The sequence below is a fragment of the Morone saxatilis genome, unplaced genomic scaffold (assembly GCF_004916995.1).
Source record: "Morone saxatilis isolate NCDOM2014 unplaced genomic scaffold, NCSU_SB_2.0 Contig4, whole genome shotgun sequence".
Lineage (NCBI taxonomy): Eukaryota > Metazoa > Chordata > Actinopteri > Moronidae > Morone > Morone saxatilis.
In genome coordinates, this window is record NW_023339984.1 from 4,720,346 (window position 1) to 4,742,625 (window position 22,280).

Consider the following 22,280-nt stretch of genomic DNA (forward strand, 5'->3'; position numbering starts at 1 on the left):
GCATATACATACATACCTGCATTTTCCCTCCCTTTTATGTGTAAAGGAGAGGAAAAAATAGAGAAGAAATTAATAAAGTTAAATTAAATAAGACAATAATATGTAAATAAATAAACAGATAAGTGGCTGAGGTCATTTATATAATCATCACTTTTATTTATGTTTCAGTTATTATGACCTACATGGATCTGGAGACCATCAGCAGCTACCCATCACACCAACGAAGGGCCAGACCCGGGGCCAGCACTGCCAATTTCCACCACAGGACACGGTTATACAAAGAGTGATGGTGGGACAACATATCATAGACTACACTGTTCTATAATCTGTACTTTAGACATTTTCTGCCAAAACATTTGGGTCATAATGTAAGATGTCACAGGATGTATGATGAATTTCTATTGCTCACCACTAACAAATTATAATGTCACCAGACTTCTCCTCCTATGGTTTATTTTGTTCTTGTATTCTTGTATTTTCCTCTTTGCTGTATTAAAATGACTAAAACACAATGTTCACAACCCTTTTGTGAGTACATATAAACATTTCTGTGGTTGTTTTCAGTAGTTATTCATCCATCAAAGGTGCAACTGTTGATACAATACACAAATAAACTGATAATTAGTGTTTGTTGCCCTCTAATGGCCATGTTAGCAACTACAACTCCACATACATTGATGAATATAATTATCATGTTTATATTACTAGAGCTATCAATACTGCTATTAATAGTCATGTTAGTTATGCTGTTTGTTGTATGTTTTCATAACACACCCTTTTTTTCAAACAATACGAATACCATGTTATACAATTCAATACAGGTACCCTGCAGTTTTATTCACCCCATTTACATACATGTGGGTGGACAGAATATTAGACAAACCTCCATGGCTGGATTAACATGTTGGAGACTGTAAGGTACAAATGAGCTGCTGAGCCCCTACTGACCCTGAGTTCCCCCACTGTCTGTACATTGTACAAGTTGTGTGTCATTTAGTTTGAGGTTAACTTATTAAAACCCAATTTATTTTGGAATACGCACTATCTCGGTACAATATAAAATAGATACAAAATAATAACAGTCTTAAAACTACACTTTTACATAGGACCCCTCAGGGCCTCAAGATTCAGTTAAGTAATAATTCAGGACCTCCCATACGACTGTTATCATATCAGTTAGTGTTGGAGAAAATGACCTCAAACCAAATGACACACAGAATGACACCTGTTGCTTTGGGATCTTATTAACATAAATCATTATTTTCACTCTGATGCTTCTAAATTCACAATAATAATTTATCAAACTGTAGTAACCATGTCTTCCCATTTTACTTATTTACTCATTTCCTTATCTGGTCATTTTAATTAACAATATCTTATTCATTTACATGTCACACTACAAGTGTTGTGATTTGTTTACTTGAATCTGTGATGTTAGTTTTCTTAAGTTTGGCTTCTTGTGTTCAGTTAGTCTGACACGTATCTGTACCTCTTTAATATGCAATTAAAAACTAGATCTATTAATGTTGTTACATTTTCAGCATTAAGTTCGATTTAATTCACCTGCACATTTCCTAAATATTTTCTTATCCATTTTCAACCCCCTTTTCTTATATATCCTCAGTGTTTATTTAATCTTCTTTACAATAAGTTAACAATGGCCTCATTCTTCCAAATGAGCTGGTTGTGTGAAGGTCCAAAATCATTGAACATTACTACTGTATATTTATAGTGCCACTGTTACTCAACAGCGCCCTCTGCTGCCGTCCACAAAGGCATTGCACATGCTCAGTTCGACATTACCGCTCAACATGCCCTGTTAGTCATTCACTTCACTTTCAAGGGTATTGATAGCTAATAACTGGAAATATCTCACGAAGCATTTCAAGCATGAGGCGATTAACTGCAAATTTAATGAAACAACTTTGACAGAAGTTAATTTTTTAATTCTACATTCTACACGTTGCTGCCTCGTGAATTTGTATGGCTGTCTTTCGATGTAAATGCCTTAAAATACAATCAAATGCTAAAGTTGACCTCGCTCCTCAGCGTACTGGCTAACTAAACCCATCCAGCTAAGACGGTCTGCACCTAAACATGTTGCAAAGTGCGGCACACATCAGCGTCCAGGCTCGTAAATAGGGGTGTGTTTGCCCTGCTACAACATTGGTTAGCCGCTGTCAATGTCCAGTCACGTGGTATCACACGGACGGCCATGTTTCCGAAACACAAACAACAAGAAGAGCAGCGACTGGGAGCCAGCAGACACATACTGATATACGCAGCTGCGACCGTTGGAGGAGAGGGAAAAATAATAAATAAAATACAGAGCGCGACTTTCTGAAAGTACGATTCTGTCGAATGAATACGTTTACAGTGTTTAAAGAGACCAATGCATACGATATATTGGCTGTAGACACGCCGTGCAGACAACCAGTGTGGTAGCTATAAACAGTGAAGGTAAGCCATGGTTCCTCTTTGCAGCTTGTCTTTCAGCTAGCTGGCTAACGTGAGCTAGCAGGCTAAGCTCGGCTCTTGCTGCTCGAAAGGTTTGGATTTATCTGTCGTGAGAAGGTTATTGGCATTCACTCCTTCATGGGCCAAAGCTCTGTTGTTTCTGGCATTGTGTGTGTTTTGTTTACATCGCGTTAGCACTAGCTTTACACCGACAACCGAGTGGAGGTGGTCGTCCGCACATTGGCGGAGCAGGCCGGGAGTCTGCTCTCCACACTCCGCCCCCTCCGCCATCATATCTGGTGTCATTTGAACCTACAAGCGAAGGCCTTTACGATCAGCGCATACCTTGAGCTAGCTTATGTAGCAAGCTAGCGAACACATATGTGTTATGCAACAGAAATGTGATATTGTGGGGCAAGTTCTGTCGTAACCATTGGTTTAGTTTAATTTTTCCACAAATCGATCTGCCGTAATTGGCTTAAAATACGAACAATCCATGCGGCAATGTTGCTCGAAACCACTGACGGTGGCTAATGTTAACTCGAGCTATTTGGTCTATACGTTAGCCATCTTTACGAACAAACAATTTAGCGTTGTTTCAGTTTGGTGAAGTTTCGAGCTGGTGTACGGTGAATGCCACTTTTAGCATAGCTTTACATTTGGCATTCCCGCAGCTCGGAGTCGTTAGCCCGCCACGTTTTCAAGTGCATCATATTCGCAGATATTGAGATGCATAAGAGGTTTAATATTCTGCAAGCAACGTTATTCCTCCGTGACCTTGCTTCAGTTTTCTCAGTGCAAAGTTAGTACTAGGTGCTAAAGATGTCCAGATTTTGCAACTTAAAGAAGCGAAAGCGGGGTGAAGATTAAGTTTGAAGTTAGATGTAATTCATTGTTGGAGGTCTGTTGAGCTGTGTTCTTCCATTGAGATTTTCTGCTAGCCTTAGGTATTGACTGACCTCACTGTAATTTACATGAATTTGAATGGCATAAATGAATCCTAATGGTAAATGTTTTCTTATTTTGCTTAAACTGATAAATATGTGCTAAGTGCCTGTGTTCAAAGTCTTAAAGCTCGCTATATTACAGTAGTATCAAATAATACCCAGATATTTATGAGAGGTACTCATCAGTAACCTAAAGGAGTTAATCTAACAGTTGTGGCAACCAGAGGTCTAATGGAAATGGTACAGTCCCTTTTTACAACAAGGGCCTCTTTCTTAGTTTACCACCAAGACAATTTTATGTTGTCACTTAAATTTAACATATAAGTTAGGTTGACATGCCTACACATGCAAACTCACTCACCAACTTCATCTCCAGCAGTTAAATCCAAAAATGAAAATGAATGATTTATACCCACACTGCAGTTGGATGTAAATTGGACCCACCAGCATCCAATCTTCTAGTTGCCTTAAACGTGTGTATTAATAGTTGTTTTTAATGTCCTTGGAGCCTCTTAGAACGTAAACTGTTAAAGTATCCTACAGCAATCATATACTGAATTTCCTGTAATTATATAGTGTTGACATAGCAGTGAGGCATAAGTTCCAACACTAACAAACAGTACAAAGGACTGCTTCATTCACAACAATTTTCAAAAACCTCTTTTGTCGCCAACTTATATTGGATTTGAAAATCATTATAGTGAACATACACAGTGCTGTTCTAACATAATGCTGATGAGTGCCACTCTTGTATCAAAAACTTGTTTTTCCACTTCTTACGAAGGACTTTTCAACTAAGTAAACAGGGATGTTTGGTCAGTGCCAACAGAAGTATAAAATTGAGTATTGTAGTTTTTATGTCCCAATAACCATTGAATCACTTCATAAGAGCCCTGCGATATGGCCAAATAGTGTTTCATTGTATTCTGGCATTTTGACAGTGTGGCATTTTGACAGTGTTGCCTTTTGACGCTATTTTTAAGCATGCACCACCGTGTCCCACGTGAGTCATTCAGAATTATACATTTGTTGGTCCGATCAGGGTTATTTTGAGTAACCATTCATCAAACACAGGAGTTGAATGCCTGTTCTTTTAAACAGATTTTCAAGCTTGTTCCTACCACAAACGTCAAACATCATGACATATTTCTACATACATAGAAAGCTGAAGTGCTCGGGGCTTGTACAATGCAGCTGCAGGGCGGTGGAACTGAAACATCTGGACAAAGTTAATGAGTTATCGATATTTACATTTCTTAAAATAAAATGAAGTACTATTATGTGTTCAATTTAAATTGACATCATGCAGTTTAACCTAGTGCCAGCGCGGTACTTACGATTCCCAAAAGTCCTGCCCCCCTCGCTTAACTAGCCCCTGTTCCTCTGGGATTTAGTCGAGTTTATTTCAGCAGCCTTTCTATAAAAAATAACCGGAGACTTTTGCTGTCCATATTTTCAAAAATACTGTATATAACTATTTTAGGAAGATCTTAAGAGGCTTTGACTGTGTGCTAACGGAGTCCTGCTAATTTATATACAGTGGTGGTTTATATACCTTCATATAAACAGTCTGACATCCTATATCACCATGGTACCCAACCCTAAGCAATGGGTCATTTTATCATCTGACGAAGTGATTGTAAGTGGGTAAAGCTGATAAAACCTGGTGGTATTTATCAGCAGAATTGATGGTCCCCTGAAACGTCTAATCATTGATCCAAGGTTCAGATTCATCTGAACACATGCTTAGTTTGCTAGTTTTATAGTTCAGTTATGGTTCAGACTATCTTCTGTAGAAATGATGTTGTCAGATTGTTGTTTACAAAGTCCCACTAACGTCTTGCTGATAGTCTTCATTTAAAAAAAACAAAAACAAAACACAGAAGCACACCAGAACTCTGAACAAGAGCATAAGCTAATGCTAGATGGTGCTTGGGAAACATAATAACTGTCATCGCATATGTGGTATATCGCCCACCCGTACAGTGTTAAATCACATCTTTAGTTAGTTGATATAGTCTTGGCCCGGTGGTTGGAGAGCAGTGCTGTCTGTGTGCAAATGAAATGTGAAATCAAAGAACCTTCATGTAGGTAAAAAGTGGGGAAATAAGGTCTAGATTTAAAATAACCAAAGTTACCATCATACATTTCAGTATAATTAATATATAGTGGTGACAGCCAGCCTGGTAACTTTCATTCTGCCAGCCCCAGTTGTACATCTGTCACTGTTAACTAGGCATGCACCAATATATCGGCCAAACATCGGTATCGGCCGATATTCGCCTTGTTGATTGACGTCAAAACAGGCAGGTAAGCTGGCGTCCACTACTCTCAGTGGCGGATGTCTATCAGTTGTGTCTCATCGGCTTTGCGCTGACTAAACATTATGTTGGTCATTTCTGACTTAGATATTGGCTAAATAATCACCTCCGTTTTCCAGCACTGGCACAAATTGCACACAAATACCGATGTGCTCCGGACATTGAGCGTCAGGATGAGAAGAGAAATGGACTGAGCTGCAACAAGGCAGGGTTGCTTATCTTTTTAGATTATTTTTTTTCCCAGCACGAAAGGTTGAATAAATAACAACAAAAAAGCATAAACTATAGTTTATTTTGTTATTTTTAACATTGATATTAATGCAGAATTTCCCAATTGGTGCATACCTACTATTAACTTCGATTAAAGTGACGTGGCTTACTCCTGTAGCATGAAGATAACAGGAAAGAAGTTGTTGAAAATGTTTAAATGCAAGGATGCTAGGCTATATTTTTTCATTTCATGGAGACACGCTGACTGTGGGCATTTGTTAAAATTTAGCAGCCTGGATATTTGTTTAGTTGGCATGACATTTTCAGGAACTATCCCCAACCAGCCGCATGGTTTTTAGAAGCAGCTGGTTCACAACATCACTGAAATAGACTCCCTAGATTTCTGGGTGGAAAATCTCTCTCAGCAACACTGGGCCATGATTGAGCACTAGACTACAAATTTATTCGTGCAGGAATACCACCATGTTTTTCTCTCGGCTCAGCGTGCTGTAACGGATTGATCAAATTGGGCCGGTTTCAGTGAGTCCAAGGCACGCTGTGAAAATAGTGTGTCATGGCTACACAATGGAAAATCAAATTACACTTCTTTTCCTATCACAATATAGGTGGACTGCCAAGCTGTGAAAAAGCATCTTGCTGGCAGCTAATTTACTAAGTGTACACTGTTTCTTTTAAGCGTTGAATTTGACCTCCCTCTCTCAAACTCTGCTTTATTTCCAGTGGTGCAAAGGGAGGAGGACAGGAAATAAAGGAGTTACCTGGAGGGTCTCCGTCAATCCACATTTCAGTTGGAGCGAGAGAAAAAGGCACAGAGGGAGAGAGAGAAGGAGAAGAGGAGTGCGAGTCGCGTCTGCTCTTGGCAGCTGTTCCAGCAGCCTGTTTCATTGTTTTGGCTGTTATTTCGTTCCTGCGTTACTTTTTTGATGAATCAGTTCATATTTTTAACTTTATGTGAGATATAACTGCTGTAAAGAAAAAAAAAAAAAAGAAAAAGAAAACCTTATTACTAGCAAGAGTGTTTTATTTTGTTCCACTGTTAATTTCCAAGGTTCTTTCTGTTTCTTTTTTTATGTTTAACAACCTTTTTCGGCTGTGAGTAGCAGGAGCTTCCATTCTCCAAACTATCGTCAAACCCCCTTCCTTATTTAGTTAGGACCTGATAACCTGGTATTCCTCAAGCACCTGAAACTGGCAGCTATTCTCTTTGTGTCTGTGTGTTTGGGGAGCTCTGTGACCACAGCTTAAGCACCACTCAGCCTTCTAGTCACCTAAGCCTAACTAAAGCAAGCCAGCTCTAGCCTGGTCCAGCCCAGTCCAGCCTGCTCCGATCATCTGGACAGGGTAAGGCAGTTTGGGGGCACATTTCTTCTTTTGCTCATATTTTCATATGTGCAAGGTGTTTTTCTTTCTGCGGAAATAAAACTATAAGTGTTCTTTCCCCCCCTCAGATACTCAGTTCTGTGTGGACGTGAAGAATATGACTGCTGAGACTCTTAACTTCGGCCCAGAATGGTAACTGGTTTCTTTGCATTATTAAATATACGCAGAACATAATGAATGTGATTGTTGTCGTGATGATTAGATACATTTTTGGCGACAGTGTGATTCTTTGAAGGTTTGACTAAGTGAAATGTGTTTTATGATTTGACTTAGCACAAGGTCTGTTTTACTAGCGTGTTCTTGAGTTTTTGACCTTCGGACCATTTTTAGGTTTTTCCTTCCATGTTGTTTTAAAGAAATGTTGAATGTGCACTAGAAACTAGGAATCATCCACCCATGGAAACTGCTATATATATATATATATATATATATGCACGCACTGTGGATATCAAATCTGTTCTCCACTTTAGGAATCATCCTCTGGGATTGTCCATGCTAGATCTCATGGGAAAATGGCCCTTACTTGCAGAGATTATAGCTGAAACAATTAGTCAATTAATCAATACGGCATTCAACAGAGGATTCCTTTGCAACTATTTCGATGGCCGATGAATTATTTAGAGTAATTTTGTTAATTGTTCGCGGGGTCAAGCTTTTGTCATTTTTTACTTGAAATATGAGGATTTGCTTACTTTTCTTTGTCTTATATGGTACTAAACTAAACTAACTCACATTGTTTGGGTTTTGGACTGTTGGTCAGACAAAACAACCTATTTGAAGACAGCACCTTGTTGGTTAGTTGCATATTTTGCTCTGGAGTGAGAGACCCACCAGCCTCAGTGTCTTCAGGTCCCGCCATCAAGGGGGAAGAAATGTGTAGTTGTAAATCACTGTAACTATCCACATTGGTTCAGTGGGTTTGTATATGCACTTTATGTTTTCAGTTGGGGTCTTCAAAGAGATTTTTGTCCTATAATCACTAACCGTGGCAAACTGTAGGTATTGTCACAGCGGCGTCCTGTCCATCTCTCTGTCTCTCTGCTGTTTCTCGTCCTCCTCAGTGTATGTTTGTGTAACGATTAATGGGGGGGCGTAGTCTCCAGTTTGGTAGCACTCCATCTCTAACGGCCTGTGACTGCTATGTGCATTCTTGGTGCAGTGCCAGCCTCACAGAATATGTTTCTCTCTTTTTTTTTTTTTACACATCTGCAGCTGCTTTCCTCTCAGTGGCCCTTCCATCCCACTTTTATCCTCGTACCCTTTTTAATACAGCCATGTAGCAGCCAGTTCATGTGCTCACCACATACGGCCGTCTGGCTAACATGTTTACAAGTCTTTTAATGCCTGTTAGCGTCACAAATTTATTTAGGCCATTTGAGGTTTTGTTGGCCGTAGAGTCGGCAAGTATGCTGTTAGTCACTGTGGTAGAAGTTAAAACCTTCTTCCTCACATTTTAGATTCATGTAACAAATTTTAGGCCAGGCTTTGTGCTATGAATTTACAGATTTAAATGTGTGGAAGATCTTTTAGCTTATATGCTTTGTCCCTTTTAGAGAGGGAAACATTTCGCGAAGCTAAATGCAAGTGAATTGGATACAAAAATATTTCTTACCCCACCCACTGGCATGTTTCCTGAGCTCTCCCCTTGTTATGCATATTACTTGCTGCTCCACTTATTTTTACCCTCTTTGATATACCACATGCTACCAACTGGCCTTTTCATGATGCTTTCCTTTACCTCGTACACCCCACACCCACCTCTACACCTCTCAGAGTTGCATATGGTTTTGATGTGGGGCTGTGAGTCAATGACACACTTTGTAGAGGCATGTGAATGGAGCCTTTGTTAAACAGCAGGCCTTGGAATCTGGCCTGCTAGTAATAGCTTTTTAAAATGAAATCTTGAGATTGGAAAGCTAATATATCATCTGTGTTGAGCCAAGTGTATTCAGGGGGACCTGCGTAGGAGGATGGTTGATTTGTTACAGAACATTTAGTAAATTCCTTTTCCCTGCTGCGAGATGGATGCTATAAGTTATTTTTCTCAAATTCAGATTAAAAGGAATTCTATCATGATTGCACAATATCTCTAATGTTTGGTATTCTGTGGCAACAGAGAAATTTACACAAATTTATTTATAAGGGGGTTTTCAACACCGTACGTCAGCTCCAGTCAGTACAAAGGGAAAAACACTGCAAACATGAAGCTAGCTATAAAGGTTCAGGTCAGTGATGTGAAGCACTGACACCTGACTGGTAGCTTTTGTTACTCGTCAGTAGTTCATTTGATTTCTTGTGTATATAAATATTGAAAGTTGCAAACCATTCCATCCAAGTTCTACATTTCAAATCCATCATTGAAATGGACTGTTGGTGATTAATATTGATGTTAAAAATACATTATTCTGATTTTAAATAATTCCTGTGCTCTTCCTCGCGCAGGCTCCGTGCACTGTCCAGTGGGGGGAGTGTGACGTCCCCCCCTCCTTCCCCCGCCATGCCAAAGTACAAGCTGGCCGAGTACCGCTACGGCCGAGAGGAGATGTTAGCACTTTATATCAAAGACAACAAGGTTAATGGGAAAACTTTACTCTCTCAGCACTGTATGAATCACAGAATAAGAAGAACAATCTTTAATGTGTCGCAATGTTGAGGAAGTCAATGGGGCTAAAAGTGGTCTAGGACTAAACACTAGCATGTATATTGCTTTTTAACTTCCATTTACTTTCCCATTCTCAAAAATGTAAGTTTAAGTTTAGGTTTGTCCTTAAGTGCTCATTATTGTTGTTTTAGGTCCCAGAGGACATGCAGGATAAGGAGTTTGCTGCTATTCTGCAAGATGAGCCCATGCAGCCACTGGCACTGGTGCCTCTCACTGAGGAGGAGCAGGTCTGTTACACGTGCTTACAAATACACTGATACCTGAAAATGTCGAACTGTTTCAGCTTGTCATGTGATATCTCAACGTGATACAACCTCGGCTCCAATGCGAGCTGTTCTGTTGGTTGACAAATGTGGCTGCGAGCTCACATTCCTCACATTCCTCCCTTTTGCTCTTTCCATTCTCTCTTCTCTCTCGGCAGAGGAACTTCTCCATGTCTGTGAACAGTGTGGCGGTGCTAAGGCTCATGGGAAAAGGGGTGGGTGGGGCCGCCCCAGCTGGAGTGGTCCGAGGACGAGGGGCCACACGAGGCGGTCGAGGTAAAAAACTAGAGGCAAAAATTAACACCCAGACACCCATTGGAATAGAAAAATCAGCAACAAATAAAGTAGAGCATTGATTCAGCCTAAGTGCACTCATGATAAATCCACAACCACTTGTGCTAAAGCTAACATGAGTCCAACAGCAACAGTAACGCTGCCCAAAAGCCCTTGGCTGAAACGACAATGGCTGTTATCCAGGGAAAGTAAGACAGTTTATTCAAGCCAGCCACTGAAGTGTTTATTTCCCCTTTTTCATCCACCATCTTGATGCAGCACACTTCCTCTTGGCCTGTCTAAATAGCCCTCCTTTTGTCCAGCCACACCTGTCTAAAACCACTGGGGCTTATGAACTCACCTTGTGCACACACAGCCCTCTGCGCTTATGAACGGCCAATGTAAACACAAGCCGTCCGGTTCAGGACAGCCAAGGAAACAACTTAGAAGAAAGATGCTGTGTAGCTTTCATCATTTGTGTGCACGTGCTGGTGTGTGTGTGGCAGAGCTCGAAGGGCTTATTAAAGGCTAAGCTAATTGAATGGTGGCACAAGACATTTTGTTATGTTATTAAAGTGTTTGTTAATTTATTAAACCCATGAGGATTATATTAAATATGAGCCCCTCCGCCTCTGTGTGTGTATATAATCAGGGCGAGGTCGTGGTGAAGGTGGATTCTACCAAAGAAGTATTGAAGATGCGGAGGTGGGTTTCGGCCGCAGCGTCCGAGAGATACATCGCAGCCAGAGCTGGGATGACCGGTAAGAAAAACCCAGCTCACACTATCTGAAGGTCAAAAAAATCATGGCCCCCCGAGTGCTTCATGGCATAGTAAAGGTGAATGACTTCACTGCTGAAGTGTTTTTGTAGATTTTTGCTCTTGTGGGATGATTTATCTCACTTTTGCAGGCATCTTCTCTAACCTGCCTAGACTGAAGTATCTTTTTGTTGTTTTTCTTCATGGGCCTGGTTAAAACATGTGAATTGGTATCTGTGGTGGCGAGATACAAGTTTTGGTTGGCCATATTCCTCATGGAGAAAAGCTAGTAAAATGTTTTGGATTTGTTTTCCTCTGTTTATCACTTAACTGATAAGGATTTCTTTCAATTTCCCCTCCTTTCCTCAGGGGTGAGCGTCGTTTTGAGAAGCCTCTGCGGCGGGAGGTGGGGCGTCCTGGCTTTGAAGAGGTTGCAGGTCCCGTGGCTCCAGGGAGGAAGGAGTTCACAAGGGCCGACAGCGATAACTGGCGCACCCTCCGGGAGGAGCAGGACGAGGATGAGGGGGAGCCAGGCAGCAGCTGGAGACTTACTGCACCCCGCAGGGATGGTATGATACAAACATTTATGTATTTGTTGTAGTGCTGCCTCAAATTCTTGTTTGTGTTGAAAATGTTAAGACATACAGGAGAAAATGCCTAATCATTTATTTTCCTTTTTCAAGACAATGAGCTGTCCGCACACACTTGATATATTTATTCACCAGTCTGAAGGGAATGCTGCTGTTAGCTTAGCTGCAGTATTGCAACTTGTCTTTACTCTTTAATCTGTATACAGCTGCAGGTGACTGAAGTTGTACAAAGTGGCCATGTGACCTACATTTGAATCAGCCAAACCACATAAGAACATAGACCTTTTTCTGGAACACATCTGCAAATACACAATCCCTGTAAAGTGGCCAGTTTGGTTCTTCATATAATACAGGCAGATGTGACCATTCAAATAAGTGTGATGTATACGTGTATCAGTTGGAGTATGCTATGTAACACCATACATGGTGAAAGCTGATAATATTTTAGATGTTAAAATGGCCTGAGTAGAAGAGTGTGATTTATATTACTCCATGCTCCATGCCATTAAACCTCAGTTGAGACAATGTGTGCAGCAGGTCTGTAACAGTAGATATAGTGACATCTAGTGGCAGTACAGTGATTCCTACAAGACACAGTAGCTGGGTTTTGGCTGAAACAGAGCTGCACAGTTTCTGAGGATATAACAGTCAGGAGAAGGGACCACATGGCCCTTTCCTAACAACATGTTTTAACTCATCTTAAACTCTAAACTGAAGCTGGTTTATGTCAGAGCACACCCCCAGGAGGTGGTGGAGGGGAGATGACACATCCCAAGACATAAGCACATGATTGTCTGGGCAACTGCTCTAACTTTGCAATGTGTTTCTCTTATGAAATCTTGTTTCTGTACCTTTTTGTAGTAGGAACCCTCTCAGTTTCGTCAATATTTTTCATTGACTCTGCTGATCATTACTTGTGATTGTATCCTTGTTTGACGCTGGTTAATTTCTTTGTCAGATGGTGCTCCTCGCTCAGCAGGCTGGCGGGAACATGTCGGCCCAGGTGAGAGTCGTCGTCGGAAGTTTGATTTCGACTTCCGGGACTCGGATGGTCATGGTGGTGGCCGCCGGCGTGCAGGCAGTGATGGACTAGAGGATGACAGGGACGGCCTGCCTGAGTGGTGTACAGATGAGGAGGACGGGGAGATGGGCACTTTTGACTCCTCTGGAGCTTTCATGCCAATGAAGGTGTGTGTAGCAGACAGTTACAGTCTTTGTACAGAAAAGGTGTTGAATAACGGGGTCATGTGGTCTTTCCAACTGTATGTTTCTTTTATTGTCAGCCCTCATGTCCATAGACAGTTGTTACACTCTTGATTGTCCTCTGTTTTTCCTGGTCATTCTCTGTCAGAAGGGTGGCAAGGAGACAATCCTGGAGGAGGAGTTCGAGTTTAAGGGGATAGAAGAGGAGGAAGAAGAGGAGAGCTACGCTGACGCAGAGAGGAACAGTGCTGAAGGAGACAAAGACATGGGTAAGGAAATACTTTTAGTGTGTTTTTTTTTTTTTTTTCAAATAATGGTATTTTGCAGTCAGAAATTAATTCTGTTTTATTCAATAAAAAATACCCATAATATCAATATTGGCCTCTTCTACTCTAACTGTCAAATAATGCAGTTTCACAATATGATCACCTACAGGTGTCATGGAATATATATAGGTTATTCTGTACCAGCCTTATTGTTACAGACTTGTTCAGTTGACTTATTGATTTAAAAGCAAAATTGAACTGTTAATTAAACTTGCTTTTGCATTCTTAACGTGCAAAATTGTTTACATTTTGTCCAGCAGGAATGAATTCCTGATTATTGGGACATCCTACTTAATTTCTTCCTTCCTTTCCTCCACTCTTACCTCACAGAGTGTAAAGATGCTGGCTCTGCTGTTGGGGATGTTGAGACAAAGCCAGCATCACCCTCCTCCTCTCCTCCAGTCCACTGTGCCCCTCCATTCCTGGACCCTCGGCCCAACAACGCTGGCCCAGTGGTGGACAACCCTCAGCTGAACAACAGCCACCCAGTGAAGGCCATCAGCACAGCCAGTGAAGGTACGCAATGTCTTTTTTGAGGTTTAAGTAGACTATTGTGCTACCAACACAAAGATGGATTCAGTACTTTATTATCTATGTGTTTATTTCTTGGAGTCCATTAAAACATGGACAGGAGCTGGTGCTCATTATGAATCTCACATTGGCTGACTTTAACTAATAAACACAAGTTTGAAAATGTATTCTTAACCTTTAAATCCTCTTTGGAAGCACTGGAGCAAGCAGTGCTTTTATAAACATCACTGTCCAAACATTTGGCTATTCATACTTTCTTGAACTCAGATTTGAAGTGTTGAGCATCTTGTCCTGGCTCTGTAACATTATAGCTTCTGGCTTCTTGCATTCAGCCAAGCTCTTTTAGTGTCTGGACAGTGAGAGAGTGTGGGAGGAAATTCAGCCACGTTGATATTTCGGTTTGATACACAATATGTTTAGCCCCAGTCATTTAATATCTTGTTTACTGAACCTGCTGTTCCTGCTGTATCAGACACAGAGCCAGTAGGTGGCTCTGTGTCCCCCCTTCACACACACACAAAACATCATCATGCCATAAATAGAAACATTAAAAATAGGGCCCATTGTTTTACTAAAGTTTCTTGTTGTTGTTCTTTGTGTCAGACGTGACTCCTGTAGGGGGCTCCAAGGCCCAGCTGAGCCCCAGCACCCCCTCCAGTCTGCCTCCCCCACCCCCTTCCTCTGCTGCTCCGTTCTGCGCCTCCGCCTCCATCTTGGAGGGGAGACACACGAGGACGATGACGGGCGCAATGAACACCTGGGCAGCCAGGTAGGAACAGGACTGCGCGGGCCATTTCAAGCAGCTGTCTCAGACACATCATTACGGTAAAAGAAAAACTCCTCTTCCATCTAACCTGGCGGGCAAACTCTTGGCTGCAACTGTCCTGATTATTGTTGGCTAGCAGCAATGATCCTTTAGACTCATTACGGTGGACGCTCTCAACAATGGGAATCTGTAAGTCTGTCGAGAGCATGTTGTAGCATTATCTTTTATTTTATATGGTCTACTAATTTGGGGGCCAGGTATATTAAGATGTCGCCGTGTGTTACAGTGACAACCTGCGTTTGTTTTTGGGTATGTGCGGTAGGAGCAGAAGAAGAGTGGTGGATCAGCTGCGACGACTTCTTGGAAGAGGGAGGTGGGTGGTTCAACCAGGCCTCTGCAAGGGCAGCAGCAGGAGAGTACGGAACGACAGCAGCTGGCGTCTGGCCGGCTGGTCCACATGAGGCCGCCATGACAGTGGCTTTCTTACAAGGACCGCAGAGAGATGCCAGGGTACAGTCGCACACTGCTGCCATTCACTGTTCCCTTGATACACATCCGACTGGGATCATAGCACGGTGTTATTCATAGAATATCTGCTTGGTCTGAACTTAAGTAAGGTAAAACTAAGTCTTGCTATGGTATCACATATGTTGCATTGCTAGAAACTCATCCTTCTCCTCTCTCCTCTCCTCTGCTCCTCCTCTCTCTCTCTCTCTCCTTCTCCTCTTCTCTCTCTCTCTCTCTCTCTCTTTTCTCTCTCTCTTCTGTGTCTCTCTCTCTCTGTGTGTGTCTGTGTCTCTCTCTCTCTCTGTCTCTCTGTGTCTCTCTCTCTCTGTGTCTCTCTATCCTGCCCTCTACCAGGTCCGTTCACCACAGTAGAGATGTGCGAGTGGTTCCAGGCTGGTTATTTCACCATGACCCTGCTGGTGAAGCGGGGCTGCGACGAGGGCTTCCAACCCCTGGGGGACGTCATAAAGATGTGGGGCCGCGTGCCCTTCGCCCCAGGGCCCTCCCCGCCGCCCCTGCTGGTGAGACAGCCACCACCAACTCAGCGCCCGCAGCCCACCCGGGGGCCCGCCGGGACTGTGAGTCAGAGCTCAGCCAACGTAGAGGATGGGGAAGGGAGGATGCAGAGGAGAGGGAAGATTGATAGACAGGTCACGGTAAAAGACCAACAATTAATTCAAATTCAGTTTAATGTGACGGGCTCCATTTGAAAGTTTCTGAAATTACCCCCACTTGATTTTAGGACACAAAACTGTATGTTGTCATTTTAACTGTGTGTAACTGTGGATATCTCTTTCCAACTTCCTACAGGAGGGAATTAAGATATCAATATTTAAACCTTATAAAAAAAGAATATGGTCATTAAAACCATATTATGCAGCGGCCTCCAGTAAAAGTCACTGGTTGCATGTAAGCTTCAAATAAGTGGAGCAGAACAGGGCAGGTTCCATACCAACATTTAATGCTGTAATGTAACACTACAGATAGTGCCACATGTTCCTGATTACCTATAAAAGTGGCACAGTTGATCAGTTTGTGCATGTATGAACGAATGTTACTTTTTCATCATCTTGGGGAAATGCACAATTCCTATATGGTCAATTTTTTTATATACTGTATCTCATCCCAGACTAGTCTGTAGAGCACAGTCTGTGGTTACAAAGAATGGACAATTCCCTGATGGCTGCATATAGAAATACAATTGTAAAAAACATACAAGTAATTCTTTCTTAGACATAGCCCACTATGTTTGAATAGCTGTGTTTTGGTATCTTGAGTTTGAAGATGCATTGTATTGACTGGTGAATTGCTCTCCTCTTTTTAGGGAAACCTGGATCAGGAGCGCCTGAAAAAGCAACAGGAGCTGGCAGCAGCAGCTCTTTATCAGCAGCTCCAACAGCAGCAGCTATTCCAGCTCATTAACAGGTCGGTTTCACCTTACATGTCTAGTGTTTAGTAATTTGGTTAGTTTCTGTCATTTTACATGAGGAGATTTTTGACGTTGATGTCTGTGTTGGGCTTTGCGTTGTGTGTTCCAGGTGCAGTGAGCAGGGTATGATGCCTTCGATGAACAGGTCGATGTCAGTGCCAGATACAGGGTCCATGTGGGACATGCATACCTCAGCTTCACAGCCATCAGGTATGTTCTAGACCACAACTGGTTGTGACATGTGTATATTTATATGTAAATGTATATGCTGTACCCAATGATGGTAAAATAACTCAATTTTATCTCCATGTAGGCGGTGAAGCCAGTCTTTGGGACATAACAATGAATCCTTCTACTCAGGGTCCAACTCTCGAACAGCTTCAAAAGGTGGGTTCAGTCGTGGGATTTTTAGCCATAGAACAAAAACTGTCTACATTGGCTAGGTTTTTTATGTTACATGTTTTTCAGCTGAAACATTTGAACTAAAATGATTCCAAGCATTTTTATTGCTAGCTAACAAATTGTTAGCAATGCTAGCAGACACAATAACTGTAATTATAATGGATTGGGTCAAATGCAAAGCCTTTTTTTGTTTATTTTAAGCTCCGTTTGTGCCTGACTCCCAATGTGTCTTTCCCTTTAGCTCCAGCAGGAGAGGCGAGACGCTGAACTCAGGGCGAAGCGTGAGGAGGAGGAACAGCGTAAGAGGAGGGAGGAGAAGAGGAGGCAACAGGAGGAGCAGAAGAGGAGGGAGGAAGAAGAGCTCTTCAGACGCAAGCAGGTGAGAAGAAGAAAGGAGATATTTTTGTTGCTTTGGGCTACAAATATTGAGAGAATTTTTTATTTTATTTTTTCAGGTTTTGCACACTGAAAATGTAAATGTTTTTTTTATGTAACATAAATAATTACCTAATCATGTTACAGACTTGGCTCGTTTAAACTGAAATGTTCTAGGTTGAGTTTTAATTTTTAGTTTACATATGCTCAGTGTTAGAGATCACAATTAGCTATGATCATATTAAAGCGACACTATATAAGATTTAGTGGCACCCCGAGTTGCAGAATCACTGGTGTCACAACTTCTCTAACAACATACATATCAAGCAAGTCCAACAACACAGGACATAGCAAGCCAGCTAATATAACTTACTAGTCCAATAGTGAGAACTTTACTGCTGTAAAGTGTTATCCTCTTACTGCACAAGTTACTTAGTGCAGGAACAGGTGTGGGGGCACAGAGTATGAATGACAGAGGCACCATTCGCCCAATTACATGTCAGTATACCATCACAATTATGAAGAAGCTGTTATTTTGAGGTTGAAAATTTCCATAATATTGCATTTGCAAGATGAATACAATAAGAATGGCTGTTCAATGACTTGAATGCTGCCCACCAACTAATAAATGAGCATTAACGATAAGTGTTTGCCTCCTGTCATATCTTCTTTTAGTGTCGTCAGCAGCAGGAACTGATCATGAAGTTACTGCAGCAGACCCCCCTGCAGCAGGGTCCCGTCTCAGGCGGCTCAAGCTGGAGCGGGGCTACCTCCTCTGGGCTCGCCAAGACAGGAAAGCCCCCTGCTCTTTCTCTGCTTGAAATGCAGCAGGAGGCAGAGAGGCTCCTGAAGCAGCAGCAGCAACAGAGAGCCCAGCAGCAGAGAGACCGCGTGAGTTTCAGCTATTTAAATGATATGTTTCTAAGGTTTCATACGAAATGTCATAGAGGGTCCACTGTAGAGAATGTCAATAGAAAATCATGTCATGTAATTTGTCCTAACGATTTCTCTATCCGTTTCCAGCACTCCGGCATGTCGATGGGAAGCTCCTCCATGGGAGGGCAGTGGGCTGATGGTGTTGGTATGTGGGGTGGGCCTGGAGGTATGGAGGGTAAGGGTGGCAGTGGAGGCTCTTCAGGCAGCATGGGCATGTGGGACGAGGCTGTGAAGAGCCAGGCCAGCCTGCGTGGCAACAGCAACAACAACATGGGCTTGAAGAACAGCCGCAGCAGTCCTTCACTGAGGTATTTGAGACCAGATTAAATGAACTAAAATTCCTATTTTCTACACTTACTGTGTCACATAGCATTGTAATATTAATTTATATTTGAATGTCTTGCAGTTGATGAACATAATTAATATGCGTTGAACCCTATGTGTCCTCTGCAGTGAGCAGTACATGATGCGTCGTAAGCGGACAGAGGAGGAGGACAAGCTGCTGAAGCTGCTGCAGGGCATGAAGCCTCAGGACGGCTTCACCACCTGGTGTGAACAGATGCTGCACGCTCTCAACACCTCTGCCAACAACTCCTCCTCCTCTCTGGATGGTATGTATTTAGCAATGTCAAGGTTGAAGAGAATTCACACAACTTAATAGTTGATTGCTATGTGTCTAAAATACAATACATTTTAGAACTGATGTACCTAAAAGTACATTTATCTCAAAATCATTCCCCATAGTTTCAGCATTGTTAATAGTTTAAACTATGTGTCTTTATTAAGTTGCCACAATTGTGGCATACCTGAAGGAGGTGGAGTCTCCCTATGCAGTGCTGGACTTCATCCGGTCCTACCTAGGGGACACAGTGGAAGCCAAAGAGTTCGCCAAACAGTTTCTGGAGCGACGTGCCAAACAGAAAGCCAACCAACAGAGACAGCAGCAGCAGGTAGGCCTGAGCTCGAAAGGTCTTCTCAGTTGAGAACAGCATATGTTGAAAACATAACCTCTTGGATACGACCCCATCAGTTCAGGATCCAAAAGTAAACAAGTAAAGCAAAACGGCCACTTGCTGGCTCACACTCAGACTTAGACTTCATTCTCTCTGTATGGAACAAAGCTACCATGTCTTCTGATGGCTACTTTCAGAGCATAGTAACAATAGATATGTGGTCACCACAGAAAACGTATATTAAGGCCAATCAGTCACTGTGCTTTTATTTTTTTTCCTCCTTTTATATAAACAATGCTTCCATTTAGTTTCTAAGTTAATTTCTATTGGTTTTCAGACTGCATTTAAGTTCAAGTGGAACTTGCATAATTAGTTTACTTCTGTCATTCATTCATTGCCTAACATGTTAGGTGTGTTAAAACTGCACCATACTCTGCATGAAAAGAAACCATGTATTTGCAGTAACAATATGTACTTAAAAATATTACAAATTACAACAAAACAAAACTTGGATATGCTGTATGACCAGTACATTTGAGGAACAAATCTGGGAAGTAGATCCTATTTATTATACTATAATAACGAGATAAAAAGAGAATAAGCAATCGTGAATGTTGTTTTTATACGAATGCCAGGCTTGTAATACATAATGTGTTGTGAAATACCGTGAACAGGAAAAATAGCTGTGTGTTGTTCATTGTGACCATTGTAAATTCCTCCTGTTTTCCTCTTTGTGTCCCAGTTATCAAAGGAAGTGGCTGGATTGAACATGAACTTCCCTCTGCAGGTAAATACAGATATCGCTCTGCATTTTATAATTGTTAACTAGTTGCTAAATATCAGACCTGGGAGAAACTTTAAATCTCTAAAGAAAAATCCACATTTTTATTTATATTCAAGGGGACACAAGGTCTTTCAAAGCAACTGGGAGAAATGCAACATGTCAACAACTCAACTTTAAGTTAGCAATTGGGTATTTTGAAAACATTAAAGCAGTAGCAGCAACTGAAGGCTGTCACAAGAAAAGGATAGACTCCTAGATTAATTATTAATTATTTTTTTAATTTATTTTGTCATAGCTGATTAGAAAAACACTTGGTGGGACCATTGAGAATGTCTGGACACTTGTATGATCTTCATTTTTCTTTCCCTTTTTTAGGACTCAATGCGAGGTATGAATCCAAGCACCCTGCAGTCCATGTTTCAAGCCAACCACATGGGCAAGGCTGGTCTCTATGACAACCAGGGGGGAAAGATGAAGAAGAAACAGCCCATGATGCTGCACTCTGACCCCAGCATCTTAGGTATGTCACCAGCATTTGGTATTTGCTCCTTTTTTAACTAAATGTATCTGTAAAGGGTCTAATGGTATTTATAAATAGCAGTCTTTAAATAGCTGTTCTTTAATTAGCATTGTGATTACGCAAAACAATACCTGTCAACAAATACACCAGCGACACACTTCAACATCTAAGTTAAAGTTAATGCACAAAGAATGCCTTCATCACCTGGAATCAAGTGGCGCCTAAATAAACTTTCTGAAGCACAGCAGAAAGTATTGCATCTTGCTGACTTGTTTGCACCCTCTCCAGGTGGTGAGTGGGATGTGCTCGTAGGGTGGGCTTATGTATGTTTATTTATATACCCATGAGCTGTTTGGTGCATAAACACAGGGCTGGCTCGCTCTAGAAGTAGATGTAAACAGGTGGCCAAACAAATGTGATATAGGTAAAAATGGATATTGTAATCTGATGCATCCGTATTATTCTGTTTTATATAGAAAACAGTGGAGGTTGTTCACACACTGGATTTCACAAACTCTAAATTGGTTGATGATATAACTCTGCTGTTTCTAACACTTGTTTGCCTGATGAAGATTGTGTTTATTTAAGCATTGAATGAGTTTTTGGGAGCTGAAATTCAGTGTGCACGCTACCATATATATATATATATATATATACTTTGTAAATGATCTTCTTCTCATATTTATACATTTAACCTTTCCAGAACAGAGGGCTCTCCTTATAAATTATTTCTGGCTTGTGTCCCTAGCCCACTCTGTCTAAGCCAGCCCTTATAACTCCCCCATGTCCCTTCCTCCTCTGATCGTACTCTGCTCTCTCCGTGTCTTCTCTCTGCCCTCCGTGCCCTCCCCCCCTTCTCCCTGCAGGGTACTCATTCCACAATGCGGGCGAGTGTCTGAGCCTGAATGAGATGGAGATGGTGGAGGATTACTGATGTGACACAGCGCAGCAGCAATAGCTACCTGAGGCCTTCTGTCTTTTAATCAGACAAACCTGATGACGAATGTGCACTGCTGGGGGAACCAGGGGGGTGGGGGGTGGGGGTAGGAAGGGAGCGAACGTGAGGGGAGGTGCAGGGTGGAGGCGCCTGGATCTGTGCGTCCGACTCTTTCCTTCCCCTTTTGGCAAGAAAAAAAAGGGCTCCCTGCTGCACCAGTTGATCACTTGAGCAGGGGAGAGGGGGGTGAGGAGGGGTGAGGTTAAAAGGAAGATGGGTATCCTCTGGCACTCAAAAGATTAAGCACCTTATACTGAACTAATGCACTTTATTGAGATGGGATTTGAATAGTTTTTTTTTCTTTTCGTGTGTGTTGGGAATCAGTGCACATACGGTATGTGTACATACACATTATCTGTGTGCATGTGCATCGGAACTGGAAGGGGGCGGCGAAACAGTCAGTGGGGTGAATGGTCGGGCTGTTAGGTTTTCAAAGTCAGGGGGACCTTTAGTTGAAACCTTATCGGAGAGCAAATCCTTTCTCGAAAGACAAACACTGTTGATATTTCTCTTGTTTAGCATTTTTTTACGTTTATATAAAAAGTAAAGCTATTGAAAAATGGATTATAAAAAAACTTGAAGATTTGCACTTGCCTAAAAAAGAAATAACAAAAACAACAAAAAAAATCAAACAAATGGGTTAGTTATAGAAGTGAATATTTTTGTGAAT

At 41.7% G+C, this 22,280-nt stretch overlaps 1 protein-coding gene across 1 annotated transcript; it reads left to right on the forward strand.

The window, feature by feature from the left end:
• Positions 1-2,204: 2,204 nt before the first annotated feature.
• On the forward strand, positions 2,205-21,635 carry gigyf1a (GRB10 interacting GYF protein 1a). The gene is made up of 25 exons (XM_035675722.1): positions 2,205-2,460; positions 6,677-7,297; positions 7,405-7,468; positions 9,779-9,908; positions 10,130-10,225; positions 10,420-10,537; positions 11,187-11,295; positions 11,661-11,860; positions 12,840-13,069; positions 13,233-13,353; positions 13,741-13,926; positions 14,545-14,710; positions 15,030-15,145; positions 15,569-15,870; positions 16,539-16,639; positions 16,753-16,853; positions 16,957-17,030; positions 17,287-17,424; positions 18,096-18,311; positions 18,444-18,664; positions 18,810-18,967; positions 19,143-19,306; positions 20,052-20,096; positions 20,469-20,613; positions 21,480-21,635. Exons 3-25 carry the CDS (start codon positions 7,434-7,436, stop codon positions 21,545-21,547), a joined length of 3,240 nt encoding a protein of 1,079 aa, XP_035531615.1. The 5' UTR covers positions 2,205-2,460; positions 6,677-7,297; positions 7,405-7,433; the 3' UTR covers positions 21,548-21,635.
• The last annotated feature ends 645 nt before the right edge of the window (positions 21,636-22,280 follow it).

What these genes read in the sequence shown, in the direction of transcription:
- gigyf1a (XM_035675722.1), top strand. Translation starts at nt 7,434, where the DNA reads ATGACTGCTGAGACTCTTAACTTCGGCCCAGAATG. An exon ending in ACGGAACGACAGCAGCTGGC is followed by an intron (nt 15,146 to 15,568) that starts GTCTGGCCGGCT and finishes GCCCTCTACCAG; the next exon opens with GTCCGTTCACCACAGTAGAG. An exon ending in CTCTGACCCCAGCATCTTAG is followed by an intron (nt 20,614 to 21,479) that starts GTATGTCACCAG and finishes TTCTCCCTGCAG; the next exon opens with GGTACTCATTCCACAATGCG.